General features: G+C 53.8%; 7 protein-coding genes across 7 annotated transcripts; 3 read left to right on the top strand and 4 right to left on the bottom strand.

The window, feature by feature from the left end:
• Window positions 1–74: 74 nt before the first annotated feature.
• Window positions 75–6,653, bottom strand: UHO2_05956 (uncharacterized protein; the record flags this gene model as incomplete). The annotated part of the gene is made up of 1 exon (XM_041557670.1): window positions 75–6,653. One exon carries the CDS (start codon window positions 6,651–6,653, stop codon window positions 75–77), a length of 6,579 nt encoding a protein of 2,192 aa, XP_041413604.1.
• A 576-nt stretch (window positions 6,654–7,229) lies between these two features.
• On the top strand, window positions 7,230–7,774 carry UHO2_05955 (uncharacterized protein; the record flags this gene model as incomplete). Its single annotated transcript, XM_041557669.1, has 2 exons — window positions 7,230–7,334; window positions 7,502–7,774. 2 exons carry the CDS (start codon window positions 7,230–7,232, stop codon window positions 7,772–7,774), a joined length of 378 nt encoding a protein of 125 aa, XP_041413603.1.
• Window positions 7,775–8,659: 885 nt separating this feature from the next.
• Window positions 8,660–11,116, top strand: UHO2_05954 (uncharacterized protein; the record flags this gene model as incomplete). Its single annotated transcript, XM_041557668.1, has 1 exon — window positions 8,660–11,116. One exon carries the CDS (start codon window positions 8,660–8,662, stop codon window positions 11,114–11,116), a length of 2,457 nt encoding a protein of 818 aa, XP_041413602.1.
• A 291-nt stretch (window positions 11,117–11,407) lies between these two features.
• UHO2_05953 (uncharacterized protein) lies at window positions 11,408–12,544 on the bottom strand (the record flags this gene model as incomplete). Its single annotated transcript, XM_041557667.1, has 1 exon — window positions 11,408–12,544. One exon carries the CDS (start codon window positions 12,542–12,544, stop codon window positions 11,408–11,410), a length of 1,137 nt encoding a protein of 378 aa, XP_041413601.1.
• A 525-nt stretch (window positions 12,545–13,069) lies between these two features.
• Window positions 13,070–13,944, top strand: UHO2_05952 (uncharacterized protein; the record flags this gene model as incomplete). Its single annotated transcript, XM_041557666.1, has 2 exons — window positions 13,070–13,084; window positions 13,210–13,944. The coding sequence occupies 2 exons, from the start codon at window positions 13,070–13,072 to the stop codon at window positions 13,942–13,944; spliced, it is 750 nt and encodes a 249-aa protein (XP_041413600.1).
• A 317-nt stretch (window positions 13,945–14,261) lies between these two features.
• Window positions 14,262–17,798, bottom strand: UHO2_05951 (uncharacterized protein; the record flags this gene model as incomplete). Its single annotated transcript, XM_041557665.1, has 1 exon — window positions 14,262–17,798. One exon carries the CDS (start codon window positions 17,796–17,798, stop codon window positions 14,262–14,264), a length of 3,537 nt encoding a protein of 1,178 aa, XP_041413599.1.
• Window positions 17,799–18,913: 1,115 nt separating this feature from the next.
• Window positions 18,914–20,062, bottom strand: UHO2_05950 (uncharacterized protein; the record flags this gene model as incomplete). Its single annotated transcript, XM_041557664.1, has 1 exon — window positions 18,914–20,062. One exon carries the CDS (start codon window positions 20,060–20,062, stop codon window positions 18,914–18,916), a length of 1,149 nt encoding a protein of 382 aa, XP_041413598.1.
• Window positions 20,063–20,158: the final 96 nt, after the last annotated feature.

Genomic DNA, 20,158 nt, shown 5'->3' with positions numbered 1-20,158 from the left:
GTTTTGCAACGAAATCAATTTGCTTGACACGATGTTCACCAACAGTCTGACACAACATGCGAGTAAGAAAGACTTCATCTGAATCCGGCCCAAATCTTCCTTGCTGATCCAGGATGCAGTGTCCACTTTGCCATAAATCCTCTCTCAACCTCTCCTCCATCGATCGTCTGAATCCGATCAGTCCTGATCTCCACAATCCTCGACTCAACCAAAGTCTGTGTTGCCAACCAAACATCAGCAAAGCTCGTCCCAATGACCCTCTTGTTCGATCCATCAGCTGTGTCAAGTGTGGTACTGAATCTGGATGCTAGCCAAGCAATGTTGAGTCCTGGACGCTGGAAAACCAATGCGACGATCGTTTCGAGCAGGTGCCGCCACGCTTCAAGAGAAGGAGAGGAGAGCGTAGTCCAGATGTGTGGTACTGTGAGCTGAGATCCTTGAAGATGGGCGCCAGAGGGGATGTTGAGGGCGTAGGTGTGGACGAAAGGAGAGGCGATCAGTACGGCATCCGAGGTGAGAGGTGAGAAGAACGCCAGTGGGAGCGGACTTGCTGTGAGGGCTTGTACATCGACTAGGGTCGATCCTTCGTTGAGAGTGAGACCTAAGCGGCCTGCCTCAAAGAGTTGCGTTCCGAAGCTTTGCAAGCGCTCAGCAGCAGCAGCGTCGGTCGCTCTGAAAAATGTGAGCATCGATTCAAAGCGTTCGAGCCACTTACTGCGGAGGCTCTCTACTTCGTCTTCCGGAACATCGGTGCCAGCTCCGACAGCCGAGACCCACTCAAGTGCACCATCTTGCGGGATAGCTGGTAGAGGCAACACTGCTGCATCAAGCGCGTCCATGGCCCCGTCCCTTCCTTTGATGCTGATGAAAGCTTCCAGGTCTTCATCGTTCAAAACCCTAGCGTTGAAGGCAGGATTCTGACGTAGCCTGTCAAAAGCCCGCCCGTCAATCTGAGCATCCATCAATTCGAGTTGCATAAGCAGGACGGTGGCTGCTGCCTCTCCATCCGCCTGTATTGGCTCGACCAAAAGCCCGTTCGATGCATCGCACACCTCTTGGAAATCAGATCGCCGATTTGTCAAGGTGGCTTGCAGATCTGCACCGCCCAGACGATCTGCAGCGCTCGAATCGGGAAACAGCTTCTGCAGCTCTTCAGTGAAAACAAAGTTGGTGCCTGGCTTGCGACGAATCATCGGATCGACTGTGATTGATCGAATCAGCTTGGCGTCGAGCAGGCGCTGCATGGCTTCTTCGATGAGAGTGTCGCCGACTGATTTGCAGAAGTCGGCTTTAGTCATCTCATCGACCGGCGTGAGCGCAGAGTGCTTCACATTGGTGGATGCGGGTGCGGACAACGCTCCTGCAAGTGCCTCCGCAGTAGCGTCCTGATCCGCAGCATCGGGAGAGCCACTTGCGATGACAACCCGCACCGCCCACTCTGCCATGAGATCTGCCACATTGGCGTGCCCTTCGCCGCCGCTGGAGTCTGCCTCAGCTCCAAACGATGTGCCAAGAAGCGTCTCAAAGCGCCTGGTCGCAGCGCCCAACTCGGTGCTAGGGAAAAACTGCTCGAAGCGTCTTCCGACTGGCTCCTCCACGAACTCGCCTTTCCAACTGTTGGTAGGGTCGGTAGACAGCTGCAGCTGCAGAGGAAGATGGTGTCGCGCCACCGGTTTGACTAGCGAGCGTTGCACTGCGTTCTTGTCAATCTTGGCGCGAAGCAACTCAATCTGTGCATTGAGGTCAAACCCTGTCGCAGCCGGAAAGTTGGGATCATGCAGACTTCCGTCCTCTCGGGCAGCGAGGTAGACAGGAATCCAGCGGCTCTCCAAAGCAGCTAGGTAAGACTCTTCGCCGTACAGCGAGCGCATGCGATAGTATTGGTTGCGCCATTGCGCCATAATGACACCTTTGGTTTTGACACGTTCTCCCTCGTCGATGACCTGGAAGAGCGCCGACCAGTCGCTCCGTCCGCGCATCTGATCGCGCACGCGCAGAATGACTGCAGCATCGCGCAGCAATTCCTTCTTTGCAGGCGTCCAGAAGTTGACCTGGTCAAAGTTGCGCCGGCTTCGGCGATCGCGCGTCGATCTACCGCTTCCACCAGCTGCGGCATCCTCGTCTCCGTCATCATCCCGATCTTCGTCAAATAGATCACTTCCTTGACGGTCTTCAGTCTCAGCTCCTCTTGTTCGACGCTTGCGGCGTCCCTGCGCGGAAGCACGAACAGCAGGCATCGTTTTGATCCCCGAAGCAGATCGGATGGCACGCGAGATTGCCCTTCGCACCGCTTCAGCATCGAATCTGACATCTCCAGCGACGAACTTACTGCGAACGACAGTCAGCGCGGTCTCGATCTTGGGTCGAAGAGTATCTGCTCCCGGTGCGTTCTCGAAAGCCTGGTCAAGGATCATCTGGAACTGTTCATCGCGTCGTTGACGAAGCTGACGGGCTTTGGTAAGAGTCGTCATGCGGCCCTGTCTTTCGCGTTCGGCGGGCGTGGTCTTGCGCGGTCCGGCGGTGCTTGCGAGGACGGCCTTGTAGGCTTGCGTTGGAAGTGAAATCGTCGTAAGCTTCAGCGGCCAAGTAAAAAGCGGCTTCTTGCGTCGCAGACCTGGTGCTCTCTGGATATCAACTGGCTCATTGGCATGTTGCAACTTGACTTGCAGCACAGCTCGAACGACCTGCTGAGGGGCTAGCGTGACGTATGCAAGTCGCTCGATGTCGTGCTGCGTCGCTGAAGAGATGTCTCGATCATCAACGCGCCAGAGATATTTGATCTGCGAGGGTCTGAGCTGATGATAGGGCCGCCATGACTTGCTCGCGTACATTGCGGACTCGAGCCCTTCCGGCACCGTCTTGAAGACATCGACGTCATCCAAGCTGCTCGCATCAAGCGCTGAAGCGTTCCCTTCCAAATCCTTCCGAATCCTGAAACAGCTCGACTGCATCTTGGCCCAGAAGAGATTGATCTTGTCGGCATCCAGACCAACATCCATGACTTCTGTGAGCGGTTTCTCTTGCTCTTCAGAACCCCAGTCGTAAAAAGCGATGTGGTCAAGAGGCACTACACTTGTCGCTTGCGGATCTAGGTGAGCCTTCTGTTTGCCCCGAGCATCTGCATTGATCTTGCAGACACCCAGGTCAGAAAGCTGTGTGGCAAGGCTGTAAAGCGCAACGAATGCATCGTTCGGAACTCCAGACGAAAGGCCGAGCGTAGCCTTCAGATTGTTCGTTACCGCATGGACTGGAAGCGAGCGGACGGTGGGGTCGAGCGCCAATCTTTCTAGCGACTCTGGTATCTGGAAGAAAGGGACGAAGGCGAAGTAGAGTTCGAGTGGCGCTTCGGTCCAGAAGAAGCTAAGAGGAAGTCCAGCAGAAGCGGCAACGGCGTTGGAAGATGACTGTCGCAGATTGATGAACTTTGCACATGCGTGGTGAAACGCCTTGAGTCGAATCATTTCTCCACCCAAAAAGCCAAAGTGTTGTCGATAGACGCTGGCGACATCGCAGAAGGACTGACGAAGCGCGACAAGCTGTGCGTGCTGGTTCGGCAGGTCGGAGAGGCGGAAGGCATCTTGCATATGCCACGGCTTGGCGAAGCGAGTGGCATCGTCTACGTCCACCTCCACGTTGTCTGTCACGCTCGTTAAGATCGTTTTAGCATTCTTACCGTCGAACCAGCCTTCTCGGCGGTCCTTGACAGCTTCACAATAAGCTTGCAGCTCTTTTGCGGGTAAGTCGGCAAGGTAGACGATCTGGCGCCTTGGGAAGAGAACGTTGGGGCGATCAATGCGAATGTAAGTACGGCGTAGCAAGCCGTTATCAACTGCGCTCGTGAGTGCCTTTTCTCTCACTTTCCTGTCACGCAAGTTGATGAGCTGCGCGTTCGAGGCGAATCCGTGCGTCTCGACGAAAGTGGAGAGCTGATCGGGGATGAGAAGTGAATCCATAGCACCACCTGCCTGGCGGATGCACTGAACGAGTGCCTTCGAGTTTCGCAGCTGCGTCAAATTCGTTTTCGCTTTCCGCTCAGACGCAGATGGGGTTGAGATCGACTTTTTGAGCTTGACATGGCGCGGGGTGGTAGGAAGGGCGGTCTTAGCTTCCACTTCCATTTCGGTCGACGCAGCAAGCAAGTCTGCCACGCGAGACGTGTCATTCGGAGCTTTGGCTGCATAAGGGCTGTCCTGCGTGCTCTGTCCTGTCTGTGTCGTCTCTTGCACAGCCGCAGCCTGCTTTTTTGGTTCCAAAGTGGCAGGAGCAGATGCGACGGTAGCTTCAATGGTGGTTGATACCGCTGTTTGCGCATCGTCAGGCTCGGGCAAGATCGGGCAAGATGCTAGCAACGAGGTGGGTTGAGCAGGGGTACGATCCTGCAGCAAGCGTCGACTGCGACGGGTCGCTGCACTTACCGCAGGGGATTCGGGAGCCGGCATTCCGTCATGGTTGTCATTTGGGGTGTCAGTGCCCCTCTTCCGCTTGGCGCGCGACGTACTTTCTGGGACCGGAGTGACAGGAGACTGAGCGTCTGAAGGCGTGGGGCTGCTGAAGCGAGAGGATGAGGCACTACCTGCTGCACCAGAAGCGGGAGTGCCGGCTGGTCTGGTTGCTGCGGATTCGATCGATTGCTTGCGGGGACGGCCTCTCTTGCGTGGCGTAACAGGTTCATCAGGGCTGGGTTCGACAGGATGTTTACGGGGCCGGCCCCTTTTGGGGGGCGGCGCATCGGGTTCGACAGGATGTTTGCGCGGTCGACCTCTTTTGGGAGCAGGAGTGTCGGGATCGGCGTCGATAGGGAGCTTAGTTGGAGATCGACCTAGCCTTGGAGCCCCCTTGCGCCGAGTGGGGGTGAACAGATCCTTGCTCAGAGACGCCAAACCTTCGGATACTTGTTCTGGTGCAGTCCAAGAAGTAGACAACTGATGGAAGCAAGAAGGCCCACCGGCGGAAGCGAGTAGATCGAGGTCATCCTGATCAAGGTAGCCTTCGTTGGCGCACTGCAAGACCCAGGCATGGTGGCTGTAGATTTTCGTGCTGCGAATTCTCACCTTGTGCTCGTGGAACTCTCGGATCTGCATATCGCTCATCGAGGGCTCACCGTCAGCTTCTTCGGCGCGCTGTAGGAGCTGCTCAATTGTACGGGAAAAATGGCCGTTGGCGTGGAGCTGCGCCATGAGCTGGGCTGTGGTGCGTCCGGAAGGACCGGCGCGGGCGACCTGCTCGTAAAGAAAACGCTCCAAGGTGAGTTCGCGAGGAAGGCACGAGTCAATTCTGGCAAGGTCCTGCGCGAGCTTGAGATTGAGCCTGTTTGCTTTGGCTTGTGCCTCTAAGGATGTGGCATGGCTAAAGTCACCGCGAAGCAATTCTTGCATCTCGTCGTTGCCTTTGGACGTCATCCTGAGACCCTTGTGGGTTCTTCCTGTGCTCGCAATAAAGATGTTGACGACTTGGAGGAAGCCATCTACGATAGCATGTTTGAGGAAGTTGTGAAAGGATCTGCGCTGAGGTTGGGCGGATGCAATGTTGATGCGACGCATGAGACCGAGACGGGCAGTGACTTTGGAAGAGGTAACGTCGCAAGCCAGATAGATGCGGAAGCGCAAGAGCTCGGGACGACTGTTGTTCCACAAAAGGAATTTTTCAGCGTCGAGGTACTCGAAGACTGGAGCGCGCGGTGGAGCAATGTTCTGAGAGTGATATTGCTCTTTTTGATGCTCGCTTGATGGTAAGGTGTCTTGAGGTCCTTCCTCTTCCTTGACAGTGACGGTAGGGGCAGAGGCATCTTGGTCGATGTCTTGGCCTTGAGCATCCTCGTCGGACTCGATGCCGATTTCGTCGGGGCCAGCGACCATCGTTGAGGTCGAGGTGGAAGGAGCTTGTTCACTTGCTGGCGCTTCAACTGCAGATTGGCGCAGGTCGGCAGCATTGTCGGCGTTCCTCTGCTGAATGAGAATCTCGCAGCGATCCTCGAAGCTTGTTGCGACAAAGTAGCTGGCGAAGTTACCGGTCTCACGAGCTCTGATCTTGGTAATAAGACCAAGGTCGGCGAGTCGCTTGCAGATATAGAAGACGGTCTTCTGATCGAGGTGGAGGGCCGAGCCGATTTCCGTGCTGAGCACGGGGACCTCTCTGGAACGGCAGATGAGTTGAAGAGCTCGATAGGCGGAAGGAGGCAACAAGCCATCACTGGCGCCTACTAGGAGGCGCTTGATGAGCGCATTGTTGAGGACTAGCCTGAGTCGATCGCCATGAGTCTGCTGGAGCTGGAAGAGACCTTGCTGCTCTGCAAGAGGTTGATCGGGTAAAAGTTGGACCCAATCGTACTCGGATGGTGGGTGGGCTCGACCCTCTGACTTGATGGATGCCGGACTATCGGGAGCCGAGAGCTTCCTGAAGATGCCACTCTTTGCACCGCCTTTGAAAGGGACGCCAGACACAAAGAGGCCCACGCCGACATCAGGATGGCTGACCAATTGACAAAAGACAAAGGCGTGATAGGAGGCGTCGACAAGCTGATCAGGTAGCTGAGAGCGAGACGAGTGCTCAGCATGGAAGTTGCGAATGTAGTGGGTAAGCCTATCGATTTCGGTGCCGGCCTCACCATCGAGACCGATCTGCTGGATGCAGTAGTGGATGAGTTCGTCGATCATGGTGGCGAGTGCGGATGGATGGGAGAAGATGGATGGGAGAAGATGGATGGGAGAGCTTGCCCCTGATCAGAGAGCTGAGGTGGGCGTTGGATCCGCGACTGAGCCACTCATCCTCATCGAAGTTCAGGATGGCTGAGTCGATTGTTCGGACTAGCCGAATATGTGATGGATCGTGGATGTGATACGTTCGTGGATGTGATACCTTCAGGGATGTGATACCTTCAGGGATGCCGGTGGTCGGAACTTCCGACTTGGGATTCAGGGTCCACTTCTAAAGTCACAGACCGTCTAAAGTCACAGAGGCCTCTGGTGAAATTTTTGACAACTGCTGACCTAGCATGACTAATCGATATTTTCTCTATCCAAATCTTCGAAATGGGACTGCAGCATTGTCTCTTGTCTCAAGGCTTCTCCATATCAATCCGTATGGCTATCATCTTCTCCGAACCGGACTCGCTCCTTCACATTTCCAGGCTCGCACACGGACCGCATCACAATCCGGCGCATCATCAGCAAAGGCCAACGGCAGATACAGGACACTAGGGAGGTGTCGTGATCAACACACATACAACCAAGATGGTGGTGCAAACAATCGAGGGAATCGTCACAAAAGCAGGCGTCATGGCTAAAACTGTCACTGTCGCTGTCGAGCGTCGCTTGATACACCCAAAGCTGCTCAAGGTAAGTCTCGGAGCAATATCTCGGTCCTGCGTTAATCTTGACACGAAGTGCAAGAGTGTTGATAGGGTCCATGCCTTCGACCTGTTCCTCTTTGATCATTTAATCACTAACTTTACCTCCTTCTTGAAACGCAATCGTAATCTTTTATCCTCTCGTGGCATTCGCAGCCATATATCCGCCACAAGAAGTACCTCGTTCACGATGAAGAGAACTCGCTTTCCGTAGGAGACAAGATTGTTGCCCAAGCATGCAGGCCACTTTCAGCACGAAAGCACTTTACACTCTTCCACAAAGTCGGCACGCAAGCTCAGGCGGAAGCACGAAGAGCCAAAGCAGAAAGTTTCATTTCGGCAGAGGAGAAGGAGAAGATCCGCATCGAACAGCTTGTTAAGGACGAACTCGCAAAGGGTGGAGGTGGAAGCGGCTCAAGGAAGGCATGATCCTCCACCGGCTCGATTCCAGCAGCAGCATGACAAGCCAGCGTGGAGTCTCCCTCATTGGCTCTCAGCTGTACTGTGCTGTGCAACGGGCTTCTTGCGCTTTTGAAAGCCTGTTCGTCTAGCTCGGTGTTTCTCGATTCTCAATCGCCACTGTTACAACATTACGCTTTCCAGGCATCATCCTGCTCTACGCGGTTCGATCCGCTTCTGTATTATATCCTTGCACCTATGCTGCTATTATGGGATCGACAGTCACATGTGCTTGCTTGCTTTGCTAGACAAGGAGCGGCCAAAGCTACGAGCAAGATGGTCAGCAAAAAAATTATTGCGTGTGTCTACGAGTAAGAGCTAACATCCCTCGTGGATCGCCATGCCTCGGCCACACTCAGCGTCTGAGCTTTGAAAGTCGCTCTCTTCGGTAGAAAGATTTGGCTCTTATCGACGCTGATCGGGCGATGTCAATCTAAGCACAGTGTTGACGCTATTCAGCTAAAACACTATACTATATTGACCTAAGAGAAGAACGTAGCGGTAGCCTCAAGCTCTCCGCTTGGTATCTATATACAGTAGTGATATGTGGCTGAAAGTGGGAGCCCCTGATCGCTATCATATCGGCCAGCCCGATCTCCGATCAGATTGTCTTTTTCCCGATTCATTGTCAGATCGCGTTCTACTGGATCGTCACTTTCAGCATCTTCATCTACACGTGACACTACAGCTCGGCGAGATTCGGGGAGTTTTAACCGGAAACATCGAAAGACACGCTTGGACCTCGTCGAGAAACACGTTGCAGTTCCATCTCTCTCCTCTTCCTCCCAACACCACCACGAGCTGGCCACTACACTCGAGTCCGCTGGTCCTCTCCAAGACCGCGCCTGTATCAACATGGACGGGCAAGGTAGAGCAGTCGACGATACCGCTCAGCCAGGATCACCCACCGATCAGCTCCACAATACCAACTTGCCAGTGCCGCCGTCCGCATCATCGCTATCAGTCCGCACCGACTATGACGACAACAGCACCGGCTACATTACCGCCTCCTCAAGCCGCCTCTCTCAACTCGACAATGAGCCACTGACCAACCTGCCACGCATCCATCTCCACTCTTCTACACCGGTCAAGCGATCGTCCATCGCAGGCAGCTCTTGGTTTGATTCGATGGCAACAACAGCAGCCAGCACCAGCAACGACACCAGTCATGCCAACTTGGCCTCTCTCAGCTCCGTCACTACCTTTGTACCAAGCACTCTGACTGACTCGGACGGTTCTGACCAAGATGACAATGCTGAGCGCACAAGTTCGGATGGTGACACTACAACCCGCAATCGCACGGAAGAGTCTACTCCTAGCTACGACTTTGACCTTTGTGGTCCCCACGAGCGTACCCTAAATCATATCGGCCAAGATGAGGAGGAGGATGCAAGCATAGATCAGGACCAAACACTCGCCGTTCGCGATGCGATGGAAGGCGATATCATTACCATCAGCCATTCACATTCGACTAGTATGAACACCTACAACGACTCGATCCCCCACTCTCGCTCCGCTTCTCAACCCGATACCTCTCGACATCACCAAAGACACAACCACTCTTTCTTACCTGCAAGCCTTTCCACATCATGGCCATCCCTCGCTCTGCCACCTTCGGCAATCAAGCTACACAAGCGCAGACGCAACATTCTCCTCCGTCTTCTCAAAACATGGGAGGGCCGAGAACAGGTCCTGCACTTCAGCCACTCGCTGATCCTCCTCCTTTACTCAAGCTTGCATCATCCAGTGCCCCAGACGTATCGCGGAGCGATGTTGCGACCAGCCGGTACTGTGTTGGCTCTGTCCTTCCCCAAGCCGGTACGAGTTGCACTGATGCAGCGCATCTATACAACTGCAGAGGGCGTCGACAATTTCCGACGTGTCATCCTGATTGCGAGATGGGTTACAGCCGCGACAGAGGCTGCTATGGAGCATTGGCAGCAGCGACAGGCCAGCAAGAAACGAGCTCTGAAGATGGGTGATTCGGTGGCGAGTCGAGAAGAACTAATAATCAAGCTTACGGGTGATGAGCCGTTTGGCAAGCTATCAGATCATGTCGAGCATGGCTTGCATTGGCTGCAGCCGCCAAATCTTGCAACCTTTGATGCATCGGAAGAGGGACAGGGTGGTGCCGAGAAGGGGTTCACGGATGCTCCTGCGGCGAAGCTCGGCAAGATTACAGGCAGAGGCGACGCAACAGGTGCCATCGGTGCAAATGCTGCCGAGGATGCTGGATCAGGGTCGACAGAGAAAGACCTCAGTGAGAAGAACAAGACAAAGCAATCAAGTACGAAAGCTGCACCGACATTTGCCTCATCTTATGTCATTCGCACCTTGGCCCGACTCTGGACGAGCGTTTGGAAGCCATCGCATCTTGAAGCAGCAGCCGAATCCTTTGCCGTTATAGGTGAAGCATGCGAGACAGCAGCGGCCCTAGCTGGTGGTGGCATGTTTTGGCGTGCGGTTGGCATTCAGAAACTCGGTATACCTTTCCTTTCAGGTCGTCGAAGGCAAGGTATTGAGCGACTCGGCATTGTTCTGTCCCTGTGCTCAGTGCTGCTCAGCCTGCTCGTGCTTAGGATTGAGCGCAAAGTACTCAGATCTGAGCTCACATCAGCACATCGACGTATCATCCGCGCCAATGACAAACTCGGCTGGGCATCCGATCTAGCCGGCAAGACTATCAATCGAGATCAAGCTCTGTCCAATCGCAAACGAGATCCATCGCGGTCCTCAAGGGGAAGGATAGCTGGCTCGGAAGCAGCGCCATTGGAAATGCTCGGACCGGACTTACAGAAGGCAGCACGCGATTTGGACGATCAAGCGTTGCACCTTCAAAGGCAAAGCGCAAGCGATGAGAGCTCATCGTTGTCCAGTTCCGAGTCAAGTCTGTCGGACACATGGACGGTTGTTCCTGATGCCGACGATGCACAGACTCACCCCACTGCATATCCTCTCGTCCCTGCTAGACAGTATCACTCTTCCCAAAATCAGGAGCACGGAGAGGACCCGCCTCGAAGACGTGGTCATCGCTGGCGAGATGCTGATGGAGAGCCAAAATCGATCAACGTCGACTCTCTGATCAAGTCCACTGAGCGATCGCTGATCCGTGCCGAGTCAGATCTACGCAACACTCGCAGACGGATGCAACTCAATTTTTGGGAAAAGGTCGCCAACTGGTCTCAAGTCATCTTCTTGTCTTATGAAGCAGCTATGCCACATGTTGACAAGGATGCTCTTGAAGGCTCGACAGGATTAGTGGCAAGTACCATCAGGCTCATGGGATTGTGGAAGGAGCTCAGTTGGAGTTGATAAGGTGTATGCTGCGATTCGATTTCGAATAAGCCACGAAAAGAGGTGCAGTGAATTGTGTGTACATGTCTGAGCATTGAGTTTCTCTTCTATGTGTGTGTTAAGGGGAGATTACAGGATGGTTGGTATAAGCAAGGGATCCAAGCAGTAGCGCGGGCTTGAGAACAAAGTTCCCTTCTGAGCGGTCTAGGTACAGTACTAGTTTCGTCCCTGGTCGGTCGCTAGCAGTTGCAGGCTGCGACGATGATCAAGTGCCGAGATTGCATACGCAGTGGTTTTTGATGCGCCACTTCAATTGCCTTTCGGAAGCAAAAGCCAAGCAGCAAGACCGACAAACAGGCCCGAAACCTTCTCCTGCGGCGTGTGGAAATAGATTGCAGTGTTCAGCAGCATCCAGCTCCACAGTCCCACCAGACCCAGCGTCGCGGCAACAGCACCCTTTGCTGCTGGAGTCCAATTTGTCCTCGCTGCTGCTTGCAACCATGTTCGCTGGGGCAACAGCGACTTGACGATGGGCGAATCGGGACCGAGAAGAGCGGCAAGATAAGGAGCAATGTCTTCTAAAAGCAGTAAGGCGGAAAGAACCATGATAAAGGTGTGACCCGAGATGTCGTGCCCGCCTTTCCAGATTGCTTGGATGCTCTTGGATCTCAACGAAGAAGAGGAGAAGAGCGCAGGGTGGGTGGAGGAGGAGAGAGGAGTTCGAGTGCGGCAGTAGAGCTCTTCGACAGGAGAGGATTGTGGATCGCCACTGGGCACGCAGACTGCACCAGTGGCAGTGAGGATGCGCTCAGAGAGGGGAGGGCCGAAGAACCAGTCGGCAAAGAGAAGCCAAATGCCTGTAGCGATAGCATAGCGCAGCACCGAAATGGACAGAGGGCTAGTGATCGTTGCTTGCTGAGCTGCCTGGGAGATTGCATCCTCGTCTTTCTTGTTGTTGATGGTGTTTTGGCTTGCTACTGCGGCTGAGGTGCGGGGCCTAGCTGAGGTGGAGGTGGGCGTTGTGGAAGCTGGTGCGAGTCTAAGAAAGAAGAGCTGCAGAGCCCAAGCGAGGGTCGTCCAGAGCCAAGCATTCTTAACAAAGATCTGATTGACAATGTTCTTGCGGTTTGCCCAATAGTTGAGAGCATGATGAGGCAGAAGCAGGATCGTGGGTGGGATCGGGCCGAGATTTGTGTTGCCCTCGACGCGATTCTGAACGGGGGCTACTGTGGCGCCTGGAAGGGTGGAAGGGAACTGCGAATCCACAGTACTGATAGCGCCTGAAGAAATGCGTACGTTTTGAAGATGTGTGCCATACAGAACGCTATATGCTGTACCCAGAATGACGATCGTGCTGAGATAGAGAGCAAAGGTGATGTGATACGGCTGCAATCCCAAAGGCAGCTTGGTTTGTCGCCGTTGCGATGGAGGAGTTGTGGTGCTCATGATCCTTCTTCAAGCTGGGTTTTCGGGTGGTAAATAGGGGGGTCTGTAGGTAGTGAGGTGGTTGTATGAGAGTATCAAGCTGAGTTTGCGGATGGGAGGTGGGGAAGGTGTCTCACGAAGCAGCAGTTGAAGGTACGTCGGAAAATGTCCAGAGTTTATCCAATTGCCGAAGTTGGTGAAAGCACAGACCACTTATTCACGAGCTGACTCAGGATGTGGAGGCTGTAAAAATTATAAAAATTATCAATGTTACATCGACGCTCCAGACATTTAAAAGAATGCTTCGTCACGTGCCCCTCGCCGTCATCGGAGACTGAGAAGATGCGAACTCTTGCGAAATGTGCTCCACACGGGAAGAAGAGACGAAACTGCTGTTACCTCGCCAAGATGATCGACATGATCATTTCTACATCATCTCTACATCAGTCGAACACCGACTGCCAACACCGACTGTCGATCGAAGACAGAGCATACGCAACCTAGTACCGAACAGCACAGCGGGGACCTCCACTTTACACAACATCCATGATCGCAGCTTCGGTAAGTGTTCAGCAAGTGATCTCACAAAGCTTACATGTAGCAGCTTGATTGACGCTTTCGCTCTTCCTTGTCTCTCTCGTGACAATCTCACACACCATTCCGTCGCTGCTGAACTCGACTCGCAGGCACGTGCTTCTGCCAAGCTGGCAGCTGGTGCATCGATCGCCATTATCGCATCAACTTCCTCGGCACTCATGTCCAAGCCAATTTACTGCGAAGAGGGTCCCAGCTCCAGCGGTGCTTCCAAGCTCTCGATCTATCCTCAGTCAGATCCCAAAGTCGAGATTGTTCCCGTTCAGACTGAACTCGAGCGACAGATCGGCTCTGCACGACGTAGCCTTGCTCACCTTACCACCGACACCCGACACTCTGTTCGCTCTCTAGTCGACCGTTGGATCTCCATCGAGCGCTCGGTTGAGGGCGAGGTCAGGTCTCTCATCCCCGAATGCGAACCTCTCACTCCTGGTCTTCTCTACGTCGGTGTCGCAACGTTGGCTGGAAGCATCTTCACCCGATACCGTGCTTTCCCTATCCGCATCCTCACTCCTCCTCTCGCACTGATCGCCAGTTTGAACTTTTTCAACCCTCATCTCGCCCACAACTTGGCAGCATACTACACCGAGGTTGAGCAGCAATACTTGCCAGCACTCACTGAACAGCGTCGCAACCTCCAGAAGCAGGGCAAAAAGTACCTTGACTCGACAACAAAGAACATTCACGAGCTGAAGGACAAGACCGAACAGGGAGTCAGGTCAGGTTTGGAAACGGTCGAGCAGAAGACCGGTCTGAAGGTCGGTGATGTCGTCGTCGCAAAAGACGAGGCAAAATATGCGATCAAAGACCAGATGAAGGCTGTCTAAGCGCACCATCGAACAGTTGCTATCGGACTTTGCAATCGTCATTCCATTCTCATACCCATCTATGAGAGAGAGAGAGATGTGTGCATTTTTCAGGAGTCTGCCCGCACAAAATGCTCCACCTGAGCTTGATCACGCATGGACACGCTTCGTCGACTGCTCCTCTTCCGGCCAGACATGGTGTGTTTGTGCAATTGCATCGTTTGTGTTCAGTCGACTCGACTCCTCATTTCAGCTCTCTTCTTCACACACACACGGTCACTTTCGTCTTTGACGGTGGACACTAGACTTCAAATCTTCATGTTGCTGAGTATGAATCACTACGTGGCAACCTCTGGCCCAAGCGACGACTGACTAACACTCTTCTCCAACAACATAGCATAAGATCGTTCGATGGTCTCCAACCTTTTCCTCAAAGCTTCGTTCTGCTTTTCGAGTGCATCGAGCAACTCTACATCAGCGACGCGTTTGTGCATCTTCAGCCACTGGTGTCCATTCGAGTCGTTTGCTGCAAATCGACTGATTAAACCCGAAGCCTTTGATGTCTTGGCAAAGGCAGAGCAACTGAGGCTGGGCGAACAGAATAAAGCGGGAAGAGCTGCGCAGAGCGGTGCGCCGAGGCATCGCGCTGGCATATCTGCGACAGTGTCAAGTACGCAACCTTGAACAGAGCTGCAAGGATCGACGAGACGCAGAATTCCTTCGACAGCTGCTTCATTGTCTCTCGATACACCAGACTGAGCTTTGCATTGCAGGTGCGACAAAACGACCGTGTTAAAACGCACAGCCTGTGAAGGTGTCGTCGAACGAGATGCGTTGTTTTGGACAGCCAAAGTACTAGCCAGACCGATCAAGGCCATCGTGCACATTGTCGTTTCAGCATCTGTGTCTGCGCCGTCAACGTCGGCAGCAACCGCCGGCTGAGACTCGTAGACAACGTTGACCACGCTCAGGGCTTGTTTCGTCGACGTTTCGGAAGAAAGCACAGCTCCGTTCCGTGCCGACGCCTGATGCTTGAGCAAGCTCGACACTGCGGTAAGCCGCTCGATACTGAGCTGATCGAAAGCGTTGACAACGCAGTCGATCTGACCTTCAAGCTTGCTGATGGCCTCTTCCATCAAAGTTGCCCAAGCGTTGTCAGCACTGATGTCAAAGGAGACACAGTGCACACCACGACTTCGCATCGAGGCCGAAGCTGCACGTGGCGACGAGCCAGACCAGACTGGTGTGGCCAACAAGACCTGGGTCAAACCCAGAGCGGTCAGCTTCTGCACCAAGGCAAGGAGCAGTTTTCGATCTGTGCCAATCAGCAGAACACGCTCGTCGACAAGCGTCGATGGTGGTGCAGCAGCACCGTGTGCGAAACGATGGACTGAACAGCGGAAGAGCTCTTCGTACGCCAAGCCAAGCGCATCGTCCGACGCGTCAGATTGGTTCGGACGACCTTGTAACAGGGCATAGCGTCGGAGTTGCGGTAAGAAGGTATCGGCAGTGGTAGCAAGTGGATCCTCCAAGTCACCAGCAAGTTCAAAGAGCACACTTGGCGGTCTGCCATCCTCTCTTGCGCCAGAGACGGCAAGGCCGAGTGAAGTGCCAGCCAGGCTCCCGCGTTGACTTGCATCCATACTCCTATCAGTAGACGGGTCTGCCTCTTGCTCCGATCCTTCACGGAACGCATGCAAGCCAGACAAGGAATTGTGATACTGCTTCTCACGCAGCGTCAGACCCAATCCGAGAGCAAAAGCCTTCTCTTCCGCCAGCTGTTTGGAAAGACAAACAGTCTTGAGCATCGCATCTGCTTTCACTGCCTCCGTCTCTACAGCCGCAGCATTCCTCTCTCTTGCGATCTGCGTTGCGGTAGCCTCTCCCAAATGTCTCATATCCTCCTCTCTACTCACAATCTGCTCGGAGAGGGAGCCGAGCTGGGAGCGCAAATGTTTGTTCTCCTCCTCCAAGTCCTCCACAGTATCCTGTGTCACTTCAAGCCGACTTCGCAAATTTTGTGCCTCGGCGAGCTGCTCTCGCCAGCCGAGCTCGAGTTTGAGACCTACTTCTTTGAGCTTGGCGGGCGAATTGTCGGTCTTGAGGATATGACGAGCGTCGGCACAGGAGATGATGAGATCTGCAAGCTTGTCTTCATCCACCTGTCTGCGCGGTAGGCGGATTGGAATCTCGTCATCCTGGGTGACTGACGAGGCGTGAGTATCAGAGGTGCAACGGTTGGTGAGTTTGCGACTGAAGAGGGAGAAGCCCGAATTGGAGAGAAGGTTGCTTGTCGACAGGTTGTCGACAACTGCAGATGATGTGGACCGAGGCACAAAGGAGGACGCCGAAGAGTACGACGAGGCCGAGGTTGATCTTGCCATAGCAGCGGCTTTCGATGATGGAGAGGGAGCGCGGAGGAAACCCCATAGGCCACGCACACCTGTGGATGTACCACCTTCGGTGCCGGTGATCTTAGCAATTTGTATTGGAGCGAGCGGTGCAAGCTTGTGTTGTGTCGGCTGCGGCGCAGGAGCTGCAGGGACATCTTGGGTGTCCTCATTCGAGGCAGCCGGCGAAGACGAGGCCTGGACCACCGCAACTTTGATGCTGGGAGTGCTTTCATCCGCTTGAGGTGCCAAGACAGTTGGGAGGGCAACGGCCTCCCTGCTTGCGCCAGCTTGACAGCGGTGCGGAGTGGCAAGGCAACTTGCGAGGTCCCTGCCATCACCAGCAGCGGACGCTTGCTTACTTTTATCAAGCCAGTTCTGTGATCTCGGTGGAGGAGGTTGAGTACTGTTGGATGGCTCATGGCCCATACCAAAGCGTAAATCGGCCATCAAGCCGCGGACAGAGTCAAAGATACCTTGGACTTCGTTTCGCTGAAACTTGTTTGGACTGTCGTCGATCATCTCTTGATGGCTGCGAGAGATGGCCATGGGTACAGGCGTGAGTAGAGAGGCGCGTCTCGGCGTGCTTGCTGCGATGGCAGCAGACTCAAATGCGTCGCTGGCAGCAAAGCGAGAGCGTGAGAAGAGGGCATCGTGCGACTTTGCGTGGACTGGCAACAGCAGTTGAGACTTGTCAGGAATGGAAGTGGCTACGGAAGAGAGCGATGTGGGGGAACTGTCGTCTTTTGACTGGATATGGCAAGCCGTGTCTGTGTGGTCGAGTTGGCTGAATGTGGAGGCGGAGGCGGCATGAATGCCTTTGCTGCTTGTTGAGGAGGATGTGTATGTCATGCAGGTAGACGAGCGTCGAGAGCTGGATGCTCGTCTAGGGAAGCTGGAGTGTACTGTCGAGATGCTTGGAGAGAGAGGCTCTGGCGAGTCAAAGTCGAGGCCAATACCTTTGACAAAGTCGTCTCTCGAGGAGCGGGCCGTGATGGACGGGGTGATGGAGATGGGTGGGTATGGCGGGGATCCGGGTGAATGTACCGAGTTTCTGTGCCGACTCTTAGGCGGCATCGTGGGCGTGCTCGCTGCTGAGAAAGGCGAGTTGGAAGATGATGGCTGAGCAGCCAGGGGCGGTGTCATGGCTGCGTCGGCAGTGACAGGACGGGAAGCCTTGTTGCTGGAGATCTTTAATGGCGCAACAGATGGCATCGAAGTTGACGTCCCCGTACTCGCACGCTTCAACCTAGAGCTCTGACGGGCATCCTCGTTGGATGAGAGTGTCATCATCGAGGTAGATGCTGTGATGGTCGGTGAAGGCGCTGACAGAGGGGGTGAGGGAGGAAGAGGAGGAGGCGTTGCACTTACGAATGATCTTCTGTGTGAGCGTTTGGGCAGGGCGGGCTTGGTTATGCTAGGAAGAGTCGGAGAAGAGGCAGCAAGGACGCTGTCTATGCTGTTGGAGAGTAAGAGGGACATCATGTTGGAGGGGCCAGAGCTGCGTGACGCGTTGGGCGTTTAATGAGAGGGTTGCAAGAGGCGTTGCTGCAGTGCAATGAAGTGCGGCAGCCTCGGCTTGACTGTGGTGGCGGGTTGAAAATGAGCCATTTGTCGACATCCATCCGAGTGATGATGGAGGTGTAATGTTCGCCTGCGTTGTTGAGGAGGTATGTAAACAAGGAGCAAGATGGTAAGGGGGAGCAAGACTGGCTCCTTCAAAAGGTCGAAACATAGCTAAGCCTCTACCGGCCGGCTGAGCCGAATGAGCTGGATAGCATCGAGTACAGCTGTTAGATTCTTGTTTTGCTACAATACTAAGCCCACCGCAAAGTCCGAAGGAACAGCGCTGCTTTAAGCTTTAAGCTCACTTGGCGTGCGAAAAACCATCAAAAACAAAAAACAAAAAAAAAAACAAAAAAAAAAAAAAAAAACAGCGGGACCTTAAATTACCAGCTCTCAGGGTCCATGTTCGGCTTCTTTTTTCGCCGTCCCCGTTTGGACTCAATCGCACGAAACAAAAGCCGAAATCGTACACGCCTTCATGACTGATCACGTGATGCATCCCGCCTCGCTCATCCTCGTGTTGAAAAAGTGAAGACGTTTGAGTCTCGATAACTGGCGATCGGGGAGAGTCTAAGTACGATGTCACTGCTGCTAAAAGACAGAAACATGTATACTCAATTGACTAAGTGAACATGGCGAGAACCTAGTGTTCTCGAGCTAAATATATATACATCTCTGAGGCTGATACCGAGCGTGGGTGCTATCTACTTAATCACGATGCCTGACAACGAGCTGGCGTGATCGTCTCTGTCTAATCTCTGATCAGATCTGCTTCGCCCGATCTCTCTCATATCGCCTTATGTCTGCTTACATCACCATGTTGGATTGTCTACTTTCAACACCTCGGTCCGCAACTGAGGATTCAGTCCTCCTCACTTTCTCGTCCCGCTCCGCCAACGACAGAGACCGAGATGCTTTCAATCGCTCAACACACTCGCGCTCATTCTTAGCATCTCACACATTTGCATCTCATACATTTGCATCTCATACATTTGCATCAGGCCGGAAGACCATCGCAATCGCATATATTGCGATCAAAGTCTCCTTGCACTACCAAATCTTTCCTGCGCCATAGCTTTCAACATCTCCATCGTCTTTGCATCCTTTTCTTTTAGCGCAGATACCTTTTCCTGCATCTCAGCTTTACGTTGCTCCATCCTCTCCTGTCGCGCTTGCTCTTTCTTGCTTGTAGCTCTCTCACCTCTTTGGCCTCCTGCTCGTGATGCACTCGATAGCGAAGGAGTCTCTTGCTCATACAGATCTCGGTCATCCATCTCGATACCGTCATCAGCTTGTCGACGGGATGCAAACTCGCGATTAACAGCGTTACTTTGCCGTTTCTTCTCCAGCACCCGGTCGCGCCCTGTAGCTCGTCCGTGAAACGCCTCCTCTTCGTCTCGTTCATCTTGGCGTGCCCTACGGTGGCTTTCGCTTTGTGCGATACGAGAAAGGTCTTCCCTGTGCTCTCGGTCGAGTTGTGAGTCGGCGTAGCTTTTGGATGATGAGGCGGCAGATCGAGAGTTCCAGCCCGAGTCTCGTCTTGGTTCTTCCTCGGCATCAGGCGCTTCATTGCTTTGTGCATGACGTGTTTTCCTTTCTGCATCCCTCGCTTCGATTGCTCCTTTGCTAGATCCATTCGTCAGGGTGTCCACGTTGTCTCTGATCATTGCCAGTTGCTCCTGCTCCTTCGAGGAGTAGGTGGACTTGTTTATGAATGACCATTTGTGCCTTGTTTGGCTCGAGGCTCCAGCTGCAGCAGCGAAACTGCGAAATTCTCCCCTATAGTATAGATCTGGCAGCTTGCCTTCATTCCATCGATGGACAAAGTGGTCAAAGTATCGTCTTGCCTCTTTGCTCGAGATCTCGTCCAAGTATTTGTGCTTCGACTCGGATAGCCACGCTTTGAACTCAGCTGAGCGGATGAAGTAGTCGTCAGGCGTCAGCTTGTCGACGCCTAATCGAGCCAGGATGGGATGAGGCCCCTCTGAAGGAGATCGATCGGATCGGCGGGGACGCGGTGAAGGTGACCTTGACCGTCGGTGGAAATCGCCTTGATCTCTGTCTTTGCCCCTATCTCGATGACTACGACTGCTTCGGCTGGACTCTTGATGTTCTCGATGCGAACGTCCGTGTTTTCGACCGCGATCGTCGTGACGACTGGACCTGGCCTCATCCCCTGCCATGCTAATTAGTGCTTCGCAGCGACTTTTTGGTGGGATAGCTTTCAGGTGACCGAGGCAAAAGAAACCAAGTGCAGTTTAAGTTCAAGGAAAGGGCAC

Source organism: Ustilago hordei (genome assembly GCF_900519145.1).
Source record: "Ustilago hordei strain Uho2 genome assembly, contig: UHO2_contig_16, whole genome shotgun sequence".
In the NCBI taxonomy this organism is placed as follows: Eukaryota; Fungi; Basidiomycota; class Ustilaginomycetes; order Ustilaginales; family Ustilaginaceae; genus Ustilago; species Ustilago hordei.
The sequence above is the reverse complement of the archived record's forward strand: the minus strand, read 5'-3'. Positions and strand labels throughout refer to the sequence as shown.